General features: G+C 57.2%; 1 protein-coding gene across 1 annotated transcript; it reads right to left on the bottom strand.

Annotated features, from left to right (window-relative positions):
• Positions 1-210: 210 nt before the first annotated feature.
• On the bottom strand, positions 211-11209 carry LOC139359520 (TBC1 domain family member 3B-like). The gene is made up of 16 exons (XM_071082639.1): positions 11195-11209; positions 10049-10202; positions 9699-9771; positions 9454-9536; positions 8124-8163; positions 7555-7635; positions 6997-7104; positions 6558-6667; positions 5261-5309; positions 4615-4735; positions 3843-3937; positions 3382-3447; positions 2812-2911; positions 2301-2453; positions 960-1322; positions 211-773 (listed from the first exon to the last, which is right to left on the bottom strand). Exons 2-16 carry the CDS (start codon positions 10096-10098, stop codon positions 526-528), a joined length of 1740 nt encoding a protein of 579 aa, XP_070938740.1. The 5' UTR covers positions 10099-10202; positions 11195-11209; the 3' UTR covers positions 211-525.
• Between the last annotated feature and the right edge of the window lie 2542 nt (positions 11210-13751).

Raw genomic sequence — 13751 nt, 5'->3', positions numbered from 1 at the left:
GTTTCCCAGGCTGGTCCCAGACTTCTAGACTCAAGTGAACCTGAACGTCCTGCCTCGACCTCTCAAATTGCTGGGATTACAGGTGTGAGCCACCACACCCAGTCTAAATTTGTTATGTGCCATGGAACTGCAAAACGTCATTATTAGGGGCAGTTGGATGGAAGGTGTAGGAGGCCACTGTAGTGCCTTTTCAATCTTTTATATCTAAACTAATTTCAACAGAAAACATTTATTTTAAAACATGAAGGGGGTTAATCATCTATGAGTTGAAAACACAAAGGCAGGCACACGGTGTTGTGGGAATTCAGAAAGCTGGTCACACGGCTGGGGGTGCTGGGAGGGGCTGGGCATGGTTGGCTTTGTGATCTGGGGGCTGGTGTGTTCCATCTGTGAAGGTCTTTCGAGCTGCACACTTTCTTAATCAATTTTCATAAGTTTAACAAAAAATAAAACGAGGACGTGAAGTTTGCTTGGGTTGTTAAGTCTTGGGGAGTTATCCAGCCATGAGCCCTGCCCCAGATGCTTCTAGAACCCTGGAGGGAAATGAGAATTTTCCAAGTAGAGGTGACAGAGGCAAGGCCCTGAGGTGGGAGCGCGCTGCTGCTCGTCCCTAGCTGTAAAGGAGCCGTCCTGGTTGGAATCAGTGCTGGGTGCAGGGCAGGGCTGGAAGTCCATGTCCACATTGTGGCTCAGTGCGGTGAAAGCCAATCTCACCCCCTCCGCAGGGTGTTCTACCTGCCAGCAGGTGGCCAGCTGGTCTTCCTGGGATACGGTGCCATTGTAGAAATTGGGTGCAAGTCTCTTGTCCGTAGACGGGGTGCCCTGTTGTAGTGGGATATCTCCTGGCCTCCCTCAGTCCTGATGGGCCTGGGCAGGGCCTGGTGTCAGGGTCCCCGCGGGCTTCTCGAGCTGGCCCTGTCCCACAGTCCCGGGGCTGTCCAGGACACATTCAGGAGGGACACGGACCCAGCAGCTCTGTTCGAAATCATAATGGGGGAACCAAGGGCCCCCTACATCCAGGTCCGTCGGGAGCCGGGGCATCGAGTTCCACTCCAGGAATCTCCAGGAACCCTGAGGTCTTCCCTGAGCCGGGACCGGGCTGGGCACATCCTGAGTGCCCACAGGGTAGGTGTCTTCCCGGACAGCCACACCAGGACAAGATGTGGAAGAACGAGGTGCCCATGGTGGGGAAACTAACCAAATGGGCCGCTGGAACCGGGCTGGTGGGCCTGGAGGGGTCTGCCTGTCCCCCTTGCAGAGGGTCATTCTGCCACTTGAAGTCAGCACAGGCCTCGGTGCCGAGGACCCTTGCTCGGGTTTGGCTGAAAGAAAAACAGACGTGGTCAGCGTCTCCACTGAGCCCATGTAGGCCTTTCCCGGCCAGGCCCCACCTGCCTGGGTCTCTGGAGTCCTCAGGATCTCTGTGTGGCCCCGGGGTCTGACACTCAGGACATGCCTGTAGTCTGCTGATCCCAGAGGGAGGGGTGTGTGCTGCCTGGCATGGGGAAGCTATCAGGGCATGACAGGTAGCTCCTAGGACTGCCCCCAGGGTTCGGACTGGCTGGGGGATTTCTACCACACACCCTTGTCCCAGGGCTGTTGGGCCAGGGATACAGCCCCCAGTGAGAACTCAGGTGGGAGGGGACTTGGATGTCACCCAGCCCCTTGTCACCTCACATGGGGACCCATCTCCACAGTGGGTGATTGGACCTGGATGTGGGTCACCCTCTGCCTTCCTGGGCTGCCCAGTCCATGCCAGGACTGACCGTTCCCACATCTGGCTGAATTCTTGGCTCTGGCTCTCGCCTGGGGTGCAGCCTGTGCCCTCTCCCTGAATGCTCTGGGGTCAGGGACACCCGATTCCCTTGTCTCCCTGGCTCAAGGCTTGTTGTCCTGGAAACCTTGGAGGAGCGTGCAGGAGTGAGGGGCCTCTGCTGCTCTCTGAGGTGGTGGGTGCTTGCAGGGAGGGGCAGGGTTTCCCACAAATGGGTCTGGCTTCTTTAGTGCCCTTGATGGCCTTGTGATGGGGAGACAGAGACACTGTGGAATGTGGGAGGCGGCTTGTTGGAAGGTCTTGCCCACATCGCCCTCCTGCGGGCACAACACATCCAGTACACACGCACTGAGCGCCTGCCGTGAGGACCGGTGGGCCTCCTGTACTTTCTTAGAGTCCAGGAGGAAGAGGAGGAAGAAAAGGTGAAGAGGAAGGCCCAGGTAGTAGGGTTGCGGGTCTCGGGCACTCCCCTATTATTGACTGCCCCAGAGGGTGACATGGGGGGGGACATGGCACTGGAGCTCACCTGGGGGTGGCAGGTCCCCTTGCTTCCTTGTTAGTTTCTTCGTAGAGGCCCTAAGATGCTTGAGCACAGAGTCATCATCCGACTCCCAGGTATGGAAGAACAGGTTCCGAAACCGTGCCCACAGGCCAGACCTGGATGTCTTCATGAGGCGCTCTAGGGACAGGGTGGACATCAGGTCAGGAGAGTTCCCTGGGAGGGGGCACAGCTGATACCCCGTGGCCACTTCAGTCTCCCACTAGGCGATGCGGGAATCTTTTGTGGCCACCCCAGGGGTTTGGATGTGCACAGGAGACCGTGGCTGGGGGAATTGGGTAGGGAAGTGCTCACGACATTCATCTGGGTCATGTGGGGGACGGGCTCGGTGTCACTGTGCCTTGCCCAGCCCACCTGGCCAGACCTCCCTCTGGGCCAGAACAGAGGATCATGAGGACAGTGTGAGGAAGCTGCCCTCGGGTAAGTCAGCGTCTGACCCCAGGGCTCCCCAGGCCCAACTGGGCACATGTAGACTTACTCCTCTGAACTTTAAAGGCAATGCTTGTCATCGGCATCAACACCTGTTCTCCTTCCAGCAAATACACGTCCCACAGGCGCAGGGTGAGCCCAAGAGAGATCTGTGGGGATAGCAGGTGTGGGAGACTGTAGCCCTTCCAGGCTGGGGCTGGTGGCTCGAACTGAGCCCACTGGGGCTTCAGTCCCCAGAGTCAGTGACCTTCCCCATGAGGGTTTCCTGAGCCCTCCAGGGCGCTGGGTCAGACAAGGTCTTGCAGCTCCTCATGGGGGGCACTCATTGGAGTGGGGGTGTGGCTCCTGGAGAGAGGGGCTTGCCCAGGGCTTGAGGCTTCCCTGATCCCTCCCAAGTCAGGTCTTGGCCCAGTCTGCCTATAAGGCTGGTCCTGAGCTCCAGTCATTGCCCTGGGATGACCCCTCTTGGGCAGAGGGTTTGGTTTGGGTGTCCTGTGAGGCCCCCCCTGTGGGCGGAGCCCCCTGTGGGCTGTGGCTGAGCCAGACCCCCAGGCTGGGGAAGCAGGGCACTGCAGGGCAAGGAGGGTCCCTGAGCCAGGGTCTCCCTGTGCCTTCTTACCCCGTCATTCAACGTCTGGAGAAGCCAGCCTAAGGAGGAATCCTGCACGCAAAGACCTTCCTTGTCCTGATGGGAGGAACAGAGGTGCTCAGGGCCCCCTGGGCTGCCCTAAAAACCTCCCTCTTCCAGGGCCTTTGAAGACCCTTCCCCTAGTGCAGAACACTGGGCGGTGTCCAGGGCTCCCCCCAACACCGGCCCCTTCCCACACTCCCGTGGACACACTGCCCTTTGCCCTGCTCTGCGGGAGCTGGGCCCCCATCCCTGTGCCTCTGTCTCCTCCAGGGCAGGAAAGGAATCCAACTCCCAGCCCATGGAGAACCCGACGTCCCAGGTCAGGCCCTGGCTGGACTCATCCAGTCACCAGCCCCACCAGGGGCTCCAGTCCCCGTTCCTCCAGCGCCACGGGAGGCAGAGTCTCTGGGGAAGAGCCCAAGCTTGCTCGCCAGACGCCATAAACTCACCAGATGCCACCTGGTCTTGTGTTGTGACGTGGGGACCACATGCTCCTGATGGTCTTGGAGGCCCTGGACTGTCCCGCCATTTGGGCTGTGGAATCCTGAGAAGCCCCCAGCCCATCAAGAAATCAGAGCCTTCCCCCAAGATGTGGAGCCATCAGCAGGAAGAGCTGGGCAGCTGGAGAGGCCCCCAAACCTCAAGGCCTTTCACCCTCCCATCTGGTGACCCACCATGCAGCCTTTGCTCTGGGGACGTGGGGCAGGAACATCCCCTGGAGCCTGGCTGGAGGTTCCCCTGGACGCCTCCTGGACCAGGGTGCAAAAAGGGCAAACATGACTTGAGGCCACCACACGGCAGCCAGAGCAGGGTGGGTGCTGGGCTCTTGGTCGTCTCCTGGAAGTGAGTTCAGGCCAGGGGACACGGGTTGGGGAGATGCTGCCACCTGGGATTGGTCGGCCCATTCATGGGCACCAAGGGCAGCAGGATTCTCAGGGATTGGAGAGTCAGCTACACAATCAGATCCAGAGGGCGTGGCAGCAGGACACAGAGGGTGGCCACGGGGAGGATGAGATGCCCTCCGCTGATGGGGATGAAAGGCGTCTGACTTGGGCTTTGGGGTCAGCCGCGGACCCCTGTGGGACCCTCAGCAGAGACATCCTAAAGACTCCCAAGGAGCTGGCCAAGGAAGGTGCCTTGGCTGAAAGCTGAGATCATCTGGCCAGGGTGGCCATCCCTGGGTCTGACTGCATGAGGTCCCTTGGGCACCTGTTCACCTACCCTGCAGGGAGTGCCTCTCCCTGGCCAGCAGCTGCACCAGTGCCCAGAATGCATCCTCCTCAGGCAGATAAAGGAGGAACAAGGCCGCGATGTGGCTCAGGTCCCTGCAGTAGCCCACCTCCTGCAAGAGCCAGAGTCACCGTGAAAGGATATCACCTGGGAGGACTAAGGTCACCTGGGAGGACTCATGTCATTGGAGAGGGCAGAGGTGACTGGGGAGGCTTCCTCTGATGAAGAGGCTTCCTCAGGATGCAAATTCATTTCATGACAAGAGCCAAGTCCATCAGGCACTTCAGCACCTTGTCCAAACTGTCTCCTGATGGCACCATCCCGCATGCGACCCTGCCAAGCTCCTGGGCTTTGGGGCAGCCCCAAGAGGAGGGCATCATTTCTTGTTCTGAGAAGTGGTGGTCAGACCCAGGTGACACCAGGAGTCCAGGCCCCGACTCCTTTGTGTCTCAGCTTGACCCCTTGAGACCACCCCCTTGCTTAGAGGTTTATGCCAGCAGTGAGCCGGAGTCCTACCTCCTATATCCTGGTGGCTCACAAATACTAATTTTAAAAGAAGCAGCGACACCCCCACCAGACACCCACTCCTGTGAACAGGGAAATACTGCCCGGGAACGTCACTGCCGGGAATACTCACCGGGTTATACTCCGAATATGCCAGGAGGATGTAGAATAGTTCCCGCTGCCTAGGAAACAGAGAAAGGAGGCTTTTGTTTGTTTTGTGCAGATGCCGTAAGTTTCACTTTGTCTACAAAGCCTAACAACAAATCCCACTTTAGGTTCAGATGATTCACCAGATAAGCAGTGAGCTCTTCAGGGCCTTTGACTTTGAGGAAATGTTTCAGGAAAATCCACATCTGTGACATGCAGATAGCCCAGTTGTACAGTGACTCGCCTGATCCTTTTCACTCTGAATGATTTTCTTTATTTATTTTCAATTTGCACACACGCCAGTTCAGCCTTTGGGTGTACAGTTCCTCCACGGTTCTAAACCAATGGGCAGAGTCTCCTGGCGACCGCTCCAGCCCCTCCTGAAGTGACTCCTTCATCTTCCAAGTCTCCAGGGTGGCCCCTATGCACCCAGCCTCTCCCTGATCCCTCAGCCTCCGGCCACCCAGACTGCTTCTCAATCCCTATGGTTTGGCCTTTTCCAGAATGGCCCAGGAATGGGAATCCTACGTGGTAGCTTATTGGGTCTGGCTTCTTTCCCTCAGCAAAATGCATCTAGGATCCACCCGCGTTCGTGCGGGCATCACTGGCTCATTCCCTTTTCTCACTGGGTCTTCCGTTTGAAGGGAGGACCAGCCTTGCTCTCCCCCTTCCCATGTTGAAGACTGTCCCCGAAGGCTCCTTGTGTGAGTGACGATGAATCAAGCAGCGGACGTGGCATGCAGGTTTCATGTGGACATCAGTTTTCAAATCAGTGGGTTCAATATTTGTGATACTTTGGGGACACGTGGTTCAAGTCCATTGAGCTTTGTGAGTCACTGCCAAACTGGCTGCCAAAGTGGCTGTGCCATGTCCTGTTCCCAGCAGACCAGGATGACAGTTTCCAGGACCCCTAATTGCCCCAGCATTTGGTGCTGTCAGTGTTGCCTGGAGAGGCTCATGGGCCCTCCATCCTGCCACCCTCCCGTGAGTCCTACCATGGGTCCCCGTGGGTCCGGGAGAGCACCTTTCACCATTGTGCATGATTTTGTTTGCTGCCTTTTGTCTCCTCAGGATCCTCCTGGGTTCTGGCCCCACATGTTCCAGTCTGGCCCAGGGCTTGGAACCAGGTGCTCAGTTCATGGTGCCGGCTGCTCCCTGGGTCAGGGGAGGTCTTGGCAGCTCTGTCATCCCTCCTGGGTGACCCTGGCCTCTTCTCCGGGGAAGCCCCCATCCCTTTCGTTCACTCCATCTCTGTTGAGACCCTGTGGCTCCCATAGGCTTACTTGGTTCCGTATCGATCCCTGAAGAAGATGTGAGTCCTTAATGTCCTGCTCATGTCCACATCGATCTGGTGGATGTGTTCAGATGACCTCTTGCCCTTCTCCTTCATGACCTGTAGGGCAGGGCCAAGAGGAGGAAGCAGCCTCAGAACGGATGGAAGACTCCCAACCCCAAATGGCAGTCAGCCCACAGTCAGCACTCCGGGAAGGAAGGAAAGCAGGAAGGTTTCCTTCTGCACAAAGCTGCTTTTTGGCTTGTTACTGAAGCCGGGGAGGGTCACCAGAGCCAAGTTTGTCTGTGGCGACTATGTCACCGTCCGTGCCCAGGATGTGCATCTGACCATCCTACCCACCCCCCAGCCTGGGCTTGATGCTCCCTCCAGCTGGAGACCTGAGCCCCTGACACGGCCTGTCCTGTTTGTCGTGCTCCGGCTGAGTGTACCTTATATGTTCTGGGGTTTTTCGACTTGACTTCCTGTATGTTCAGCAGGACTGACCACACTTGGCCCCGGATGTTCATGGGAATGCCCTTATATACTCGATCTCTCAGCTGTGGGCAGAAAACAACCTGGTGTCACAGGCCACGGGGCGACCCCAGTGAGGACCAGAGCCCGAGGATTCTGGAAATGGTTGGTTTTGGCCCCATGATTCCTCGTTAGAGGTGACATTAAGCTGGGAGACAGTCTCCCTTCCCAGGACTGAAAGAGTGGATAGACACTCAGAGTCGGGACTCTGATCTGAACATTCTCCTTCCTTTGGGTCACCAGGGCATCCCTAGCCTTGAGCTCCGGGTGGTCCCAGCCCTAGATTCAGATTCCCTCCCGGCAAGGTGACGCTTGCACGAATAGGCAGGCAAATCACCGACCAGGCCTGCAGTCCTCTGGGTGAGGACAGTGTGCCACCCGCCCTCTGAGAGGCTGACGGTGCCAGGCCACAGCCATGGGTGCCCGTCCCCTGTCTCTGCAGAGTGGTTCCCGGGGCCTCTCCCTCCACACATTACCTTTTCACTGTTCTTATATGTCTCCCATTGTCCCAGCATTTCCATCCACTTGCTCTTTCGTGTTATCTCCCGCCGCATTTGCTGTCAGATGGGGAATGTTGGAGTTAGCGGAGCTGCCAGGCTTCCCAGAGCCGCCCGTGGATGCTGGATCTTGGGCTCTGGATCCCTGGTGGACCCAGCTGGAGAGAGCCAGGGAAGGGCAGACCCTAAGGGTTGAGAGCCTTTGAGCAAATGAGCGCCAGTGGGCTGGCTTTGGGACCCCGGGACGTGCCATCCTCAGGCCACAGACACACCAGTCTTAGGTCAGGTCCCAGCCTCTACGTGGGGTCCTGACACAGGCGGGCAGCCACCCCCAAGCCACAACTGTGGTTCTCACTTTGGAATCTTATCAAGCTGCCAAAGTTACAGCAACCTGGGGTCAGTTCCAGCAGGGAGTGCTGCCCCTCCCAGGGACATCGTGTTGCCCTCACCCGCCACTGCCCCGGCCAGCTGCCTCCTCTGCCTCACCGACCACCCGCCCAGTCCCCACATCCCTGGACCAGCCCCCTCCCCATGCATCAGGCTCTTACCTTCGCCTCCTGAGCAGTGGCAGGAGGCAGCTCTGTCTCACTGTAAGACAACCCAGGCAGAACTGAGGACCTGCACAGGGCCTGGAGCTCCCCGAGACTGGGAACCAACCCCCAGAAAGGACAGGCTCTGTCCCTATCCAGCTCAGCGCTCAGTCCAGGAAAAGACACAGGGAAGGGAGGACAAGGGCCTTCCTGTGGGGCTGACTCCCAGGAGGGGCAGGACCTGGGAGAAGAGGGAGTGCGGGGCCAGCCTGGCCGGGGTTACTGGGGCCCCTGGTGTGGGGGGTGGTCAGGCTGCACAATGGGGCTGCCCGTCCTGGACTGGAGGTGGTGCTTTCTGCTGGAGCTGAGAAAGGTCAGGCCTGAGGTGGGATGGGGGCTGCCCAGGGTGGGCGACAGGGCCCTGACAGGAGTCCCTCAGGGAGTGACCACATCACACCACCAGGGTCAAGGGAGCCTGCCCTGAGACCTTCCCGGTGTACTCCTGGTGTACCAGGGCCCCATCCCACTTAACAGCCCCAAGGCCCTTGCAGGTTCTGACTCCCAGTTTCCACCTGCCTCTCCCTGCACCTGACCCACACACCTTGCCTTTCAGAAGTGGCACGGCTCATCAGCTCCCTGCCACCCTACCTCCCCCGGGATCCTCTGTCCCTCCATCCTATGAACCCTAAGGGATGGACTCCTGGCTGGGCTCCTCTTACATGGCCCCAGGTCCTTTCCCAGCACCAGACCTAGGGTCTCTAGCCACAAGCCCTGCTGCCTCCCTGGCCTCACCATGAAATACCCAGAACGGGGCCCTGCCCATCTTCTCCCCCATTCTCCTAGGGCCACCGCTCCCATCGTTCCCATACCTTTCCCCCTTCCCCATGGGGACAGTGAGGGCTGTAGCTCTAGGGAAATGAGGGAGGACAGGGGCAGGTGGGCCCTCAGAGACCTGCTGGACAACAGCCCTGAGGCTGGGCCAGGCGTCCCCTCACCCTGTAGCCACAACCCTTGGATTTCACTGGCGTTGTTTCCAAGTAGACATGGCCAGACCCTCAGGCTAGCCCGCTTCTCTTGTGCTAACTTGGGGACAGAACTGCTGAGAGTCCAGGGGCCTGACCTAGGCCAGTCTCCATTCCCACTCGCTCCCTAGATGGGCCCCGCCCCTCTGGCCTAACAGCAACCTCGGGCTGGACCTGCAGGGGAGTCAGGGAGGAGTTCTGACCCTGGAAAGGAGGTTGGCCTGACCCGGCGAGGCAGTCCTGCCTCAGAAAGGCCTTTCTGAAAGCAAACCCATCCCTGAGCTGAGAAAGGTGCTTCAGGGGTGAGGGGAGCACAGAGGACTCACTGCACAATCCCAAAGCGATCAATGTTGTTGTAGATTCCAACAGGCTCAGGCCCCATGTCCTCTGGCAGCCCGGCTCGGTGTCCCTGTAACCCAGAGGGAGGCTTGGTGAGGGGTCCAAGGCAAAGGGTGCAAGGGCCTGGGGGTAGTGGCCACCCGTGCCCACTCTGTGCTCCTAGGGAGCCCAGGACCCTTTGACCAGGGCGCACTGGAAGAGGCCTCCCTCCAAGGAGCAGACCGACCTGTACCTTCTCATAGTTCATGATGATATTCTCTCGCTCCTGTGCCCACAAACTATCTGCATCCTCTACGATTACCATCCTGTGAGACAAAATCATCTAAAAGTTACATTGTACTTGAGAACTTCGGAGAACACCTGAACCGTTCCCGCCAGGCTCCCAGATGCTGGTTGGCTGCGTAACCCCCATTCCACCACCGCCCCCAGGTAAAAAGGCGCCAGACCTAGTGTCCCACACATGCATGAGTCTCTGCAGTCTCCAGTCCCAAGCAGGGGTGGGCATCATCCCAAGGACTTGAGGACAGTGCGACCTCGACAGAGAGTCCCATCATCCCCAAATGCCATGAAATGGGGACACACCTGCCCCAGCAGGTTGAATAGTGTCCACCTGCCAAGGGTGAAGGGCCCATGATGGGCTATTCCAGGGATATGGAGGGAGACTGGGGTCAGCGACCAGAGGTCTCTGTACAATCGGCCTCCTGGGATGCTCAGGACCACAGAGATGTCCAGTTTCCTACAGGGAACAAGATCTCTCCTGACTGCTCTGTTCTTCTCCACTCATCACTTTGGCTCCCGTGGCTGTTGAGTCTGAACAGTGAAGCCACTTTAGGAATAATGCCAGTTGAGCAGGAGGGTGTTCGGTTTGGGGGATGAAAATGATCTATTGTGCTAGTGGAAACCCTCACTCGGGGAGGGACTGGACTCCACCATTCTGAGCTGTCCCTACAGGAGGGGGCTTCATTTTCCCAGGTCGCTGAGGAAGGACAGTGGGTCCTTGGCCCCAGAGAACACCTGGATGGACCATCCCTCCTGGGAACACTTGGGGCAAAAGGAGGGCGAGGCCTCGAAAGGACCAGACAGAGCAAGAAATATGTGGAGAGAACCCCAGTGCCCGGACCCCTTTGAACAGAAGAGAAGATAGTCTCCCCCCAGCCAGCCCTCCAGGGCTCCTTCATTTTCCACAGCTACCCAAGGACAGAAGGTTCCCCAGGACAAGGGACCATGTGTGTTCAGTGAGGCCCACAGCCACCATCAGGACCCAGCTTAGGGCACAGAGGTGTTCTGAGGACCCTCCTATTCCCCCACCCACAGTGGATCTATCCCAGTGGCTCTGCCAGGGCCAGGCTCTGCCCCATCAGGATGGGAAACCTGGGAAGACTTGGGATCTAGGGCAGGGAGGTCACCGGGTTCAGGCCTGAATTCCAGCACAGCGTACGGCAGGGCTGAGAGCAAAACCCAGGGTCCTGTCTGGATTCCCAGGCCGGTAACCGCCTCCCTGACCCCAGACGTCTCACCTATCGAATGGGTACACTAGGGAACAGCACTCACTCTATGAAGCCACCATGAGGACGAAAGAGCCAATCGTCTACACTGGCAGTGTAGAACGGGCGCCCAGTGAGCGCTCAGGGATGACCCTCCTCGGTAGCTGCCCAGAGGCCAACACCACCCACAGCATAGCCACTGTCCCCAAGTCAGCCTGGAGGGAAGAGAGCAGGTCGCACTCACCTGATTCCGATGAATCAGTTGGCCTGCGTTATGTCTCTCAGGTAGAAAACCTTTGAGTCCACAAAACTGGTCCCAGATACCACCGTGCGTGTGTAGCTGATACCACTGTGCGTGGGTAACTGCCGTAGAACACAGAGGCAGGCCGGACAGCGGATTGGTGCTAAGCACCAGTGACATTCTGAGGTCATGGCACGCATCACAGTGGGGCCTTGCCCGGGTCAGCAGGGCCCAGAGTCAGGGTCCTCCGCTGCCTGAGGCGGCCACATGCCTGCCTGCAATGTGTTTGTGTGCATGCGTGCACACCTGTACATGGGTAAACGCATCTGTGCACGTGTGTGTGCCTTCTCTGGCCAGGCCTGGCTGCCCCATTCATGTGTGCACCCAGTTCCTCATCACTGTCACCCCCGAGGCCCAGGACCAGTATCAGAGCATCCACGGGTGTTCCCTCACCTCAGCCCTCCTCGCCCAGGGTGGTGTGGGATACACATAAGGATGGAGGGAAGTGACCACTACTGTTGAATCTCAGAATGCAAATGCTACTACTATTACTTGATGGTATTTTCGTGTCTCTAATGGTATCTTTTTTTTAAATTTCTGATATTTTAACTGGGTATTTCTCACCATGACCCTTGAATGTTCTAGCTAGAGGATCCTGTGGGGAAAGTGCCAGGCACACAGTAGGGCCTCACTCTATTCCAGACATGTTATCTAAAATCTGGTTCATCTGTCCTTCCTGCCAGGGCCTAGGGAATGCCAAATTCCAGGGTCCAGAAAGAGCTTGGGATAAAATGAAGCTTCAAGGGGTGAACTTTGACCTGGACTCAGTCTGCCTGTGCCACTCAAACGGAGTCTCAAGTCCCAAGATAGGGCGTCCAGATGCCTCAATGCAGGGACCTCTGATCGACACCTGCTCCCCTGTACTCATTAGCAACCTCACCCACCCTACTCTCAAAGCACACTTGGCCCTCATATCTGGGAGCTCTGCATCTGTGGATTCAGCAACAGCAGATGGAAAATATTCAGAAAATAAATTGCATGGTTATGTCTCTAGTGAACATGTGCAGACTTTGTTCTTGTCATCATTCCCTAAAGAATACAGTATCACAACCATTGATGTAGCATCTGCATTGTATTACATATCACAAATGATCTAGTAATGGTCTAATGTCTACTGGAGGATGTGAATAGCTTTTATGTAAATACTAGGCCATGTTATATCAGGGACTTGAGCATCCATGGATTTTGGCATCCCCGGGACCCTAGAACTAATCCTCCATGGATACCAAGGGACAATTGTATAAACTCACTCAGGAAGGCTGCTCATTGGAGGAAGGGCCCAGTTCAGTTCAGACAGGGACATCATCCCTGGACTACTGTCCATCCATCCATCCATCCATTCATCCATTGGCACCACCCTCTAGTGCTGTCCCAGTGACAGCCCTAGCAAGTGGAGACATTTAAAAAGACCGGTTCACGTTGTCCAGCTTTGAGGTCTTGGAAGAAGGTGCACCAGTGTGAGAATAGGGGGTCAGTTTCCTCCAGGATCCAAAGAGCGTATCAGGGCCCCTTGGGGTGAGGAAAGGAGCGCAGCCTCTCCAGCAGCCACACGGGCTGCAGTAGGATGGGGCTGCGGCTGGCCCTGTTTATCACTTGGCCCTCATCAGGGGAACAGAAAGACCAGGGGGCAGAGGAGGAGCATGGGGCAGCTGGTTGCCTAAGCAGAAGGCACCTCAGGGAAGGGGTTTTAGTTTGTTTTCACACTGCTGTAAAGAAATGCTTGAGGCCGGGCGTGGTGGCTCACACCTGTAATCTCAGTACTTTGGGAGGCCGAGGCGGGTGGATCACCTGAGGTCAGGAGTTCAAGACCAGCCTGGCCAACATGGTGAAACCCCGTCTCCACTAAAAATACAAAAAATTAGCTGGGCGTGGTGGCGGGCGCCTGTCATCCCACCTACCTTGGGAGGCTGAGGCAGGAGAATCCCTTGAACCTGGGTGGCAGAGGTTGCAGTGAGCCTAGATGGTGCCATTGCACTCTAGCCTCGGTGACAAGATTGAAACTCTGTTAAAAATAATAATAATAATAAATACTTGAGACTGAGTAGTTTATAAAGGAAAGAGGTTTAATTGACTCGCAGTTCAGGGAACTTGCAATTATGGCAGAAGACGAAGGGGAAGTGACACCTTCTTCACAAGGCGGCAGGAGGGAGTGAGTGGAGAACGAGGAAGTGCCACACTTTGAAACCATCAGCTCTCCTGAGGACTCCCTCACTCTCAGGGGAGCAGCACGGGGGAAACTGTCTCCAGATCCAATCCCCTCCCACCAGGCTCCTCCCTTGACACAGGAGGGATGAGTTTTGGGTGGGGACACAGATCCAAACCTGTCAGGGTCTCAGCCTGTCTTGCAGCTCCCCGGGGCTGAGGCTGAGTACAGATCTGCTGGGCCTGCTCTACAGCACCGGGGGCTCTGCCTGTGCGCCCCCATCTGCTGCTTCCTGGGGTGGTGGCTGCTTCCTCAAGAAGAGGTTGGATCTGCTCTCCTACCCACCCCTCTCCAGGG

Source organism: Macaca nemestrina, chromosome 17, assembly GCF_043159975.1.
Source record: "Macaca nemestrina isolate mMacNem1 chromosome 17, mMacNem.hap1, whole genome shotgun sequence".
NCBI classification, from domain to species: Eukaryota; Metazoa; Chordata; class Mammalia; order Primates; family Cercopithecidae; genus Macaca; species Macaca nemestrina.
This window is presented reverse-complemented; position numbering and strand designations above follow the sequence as displayed.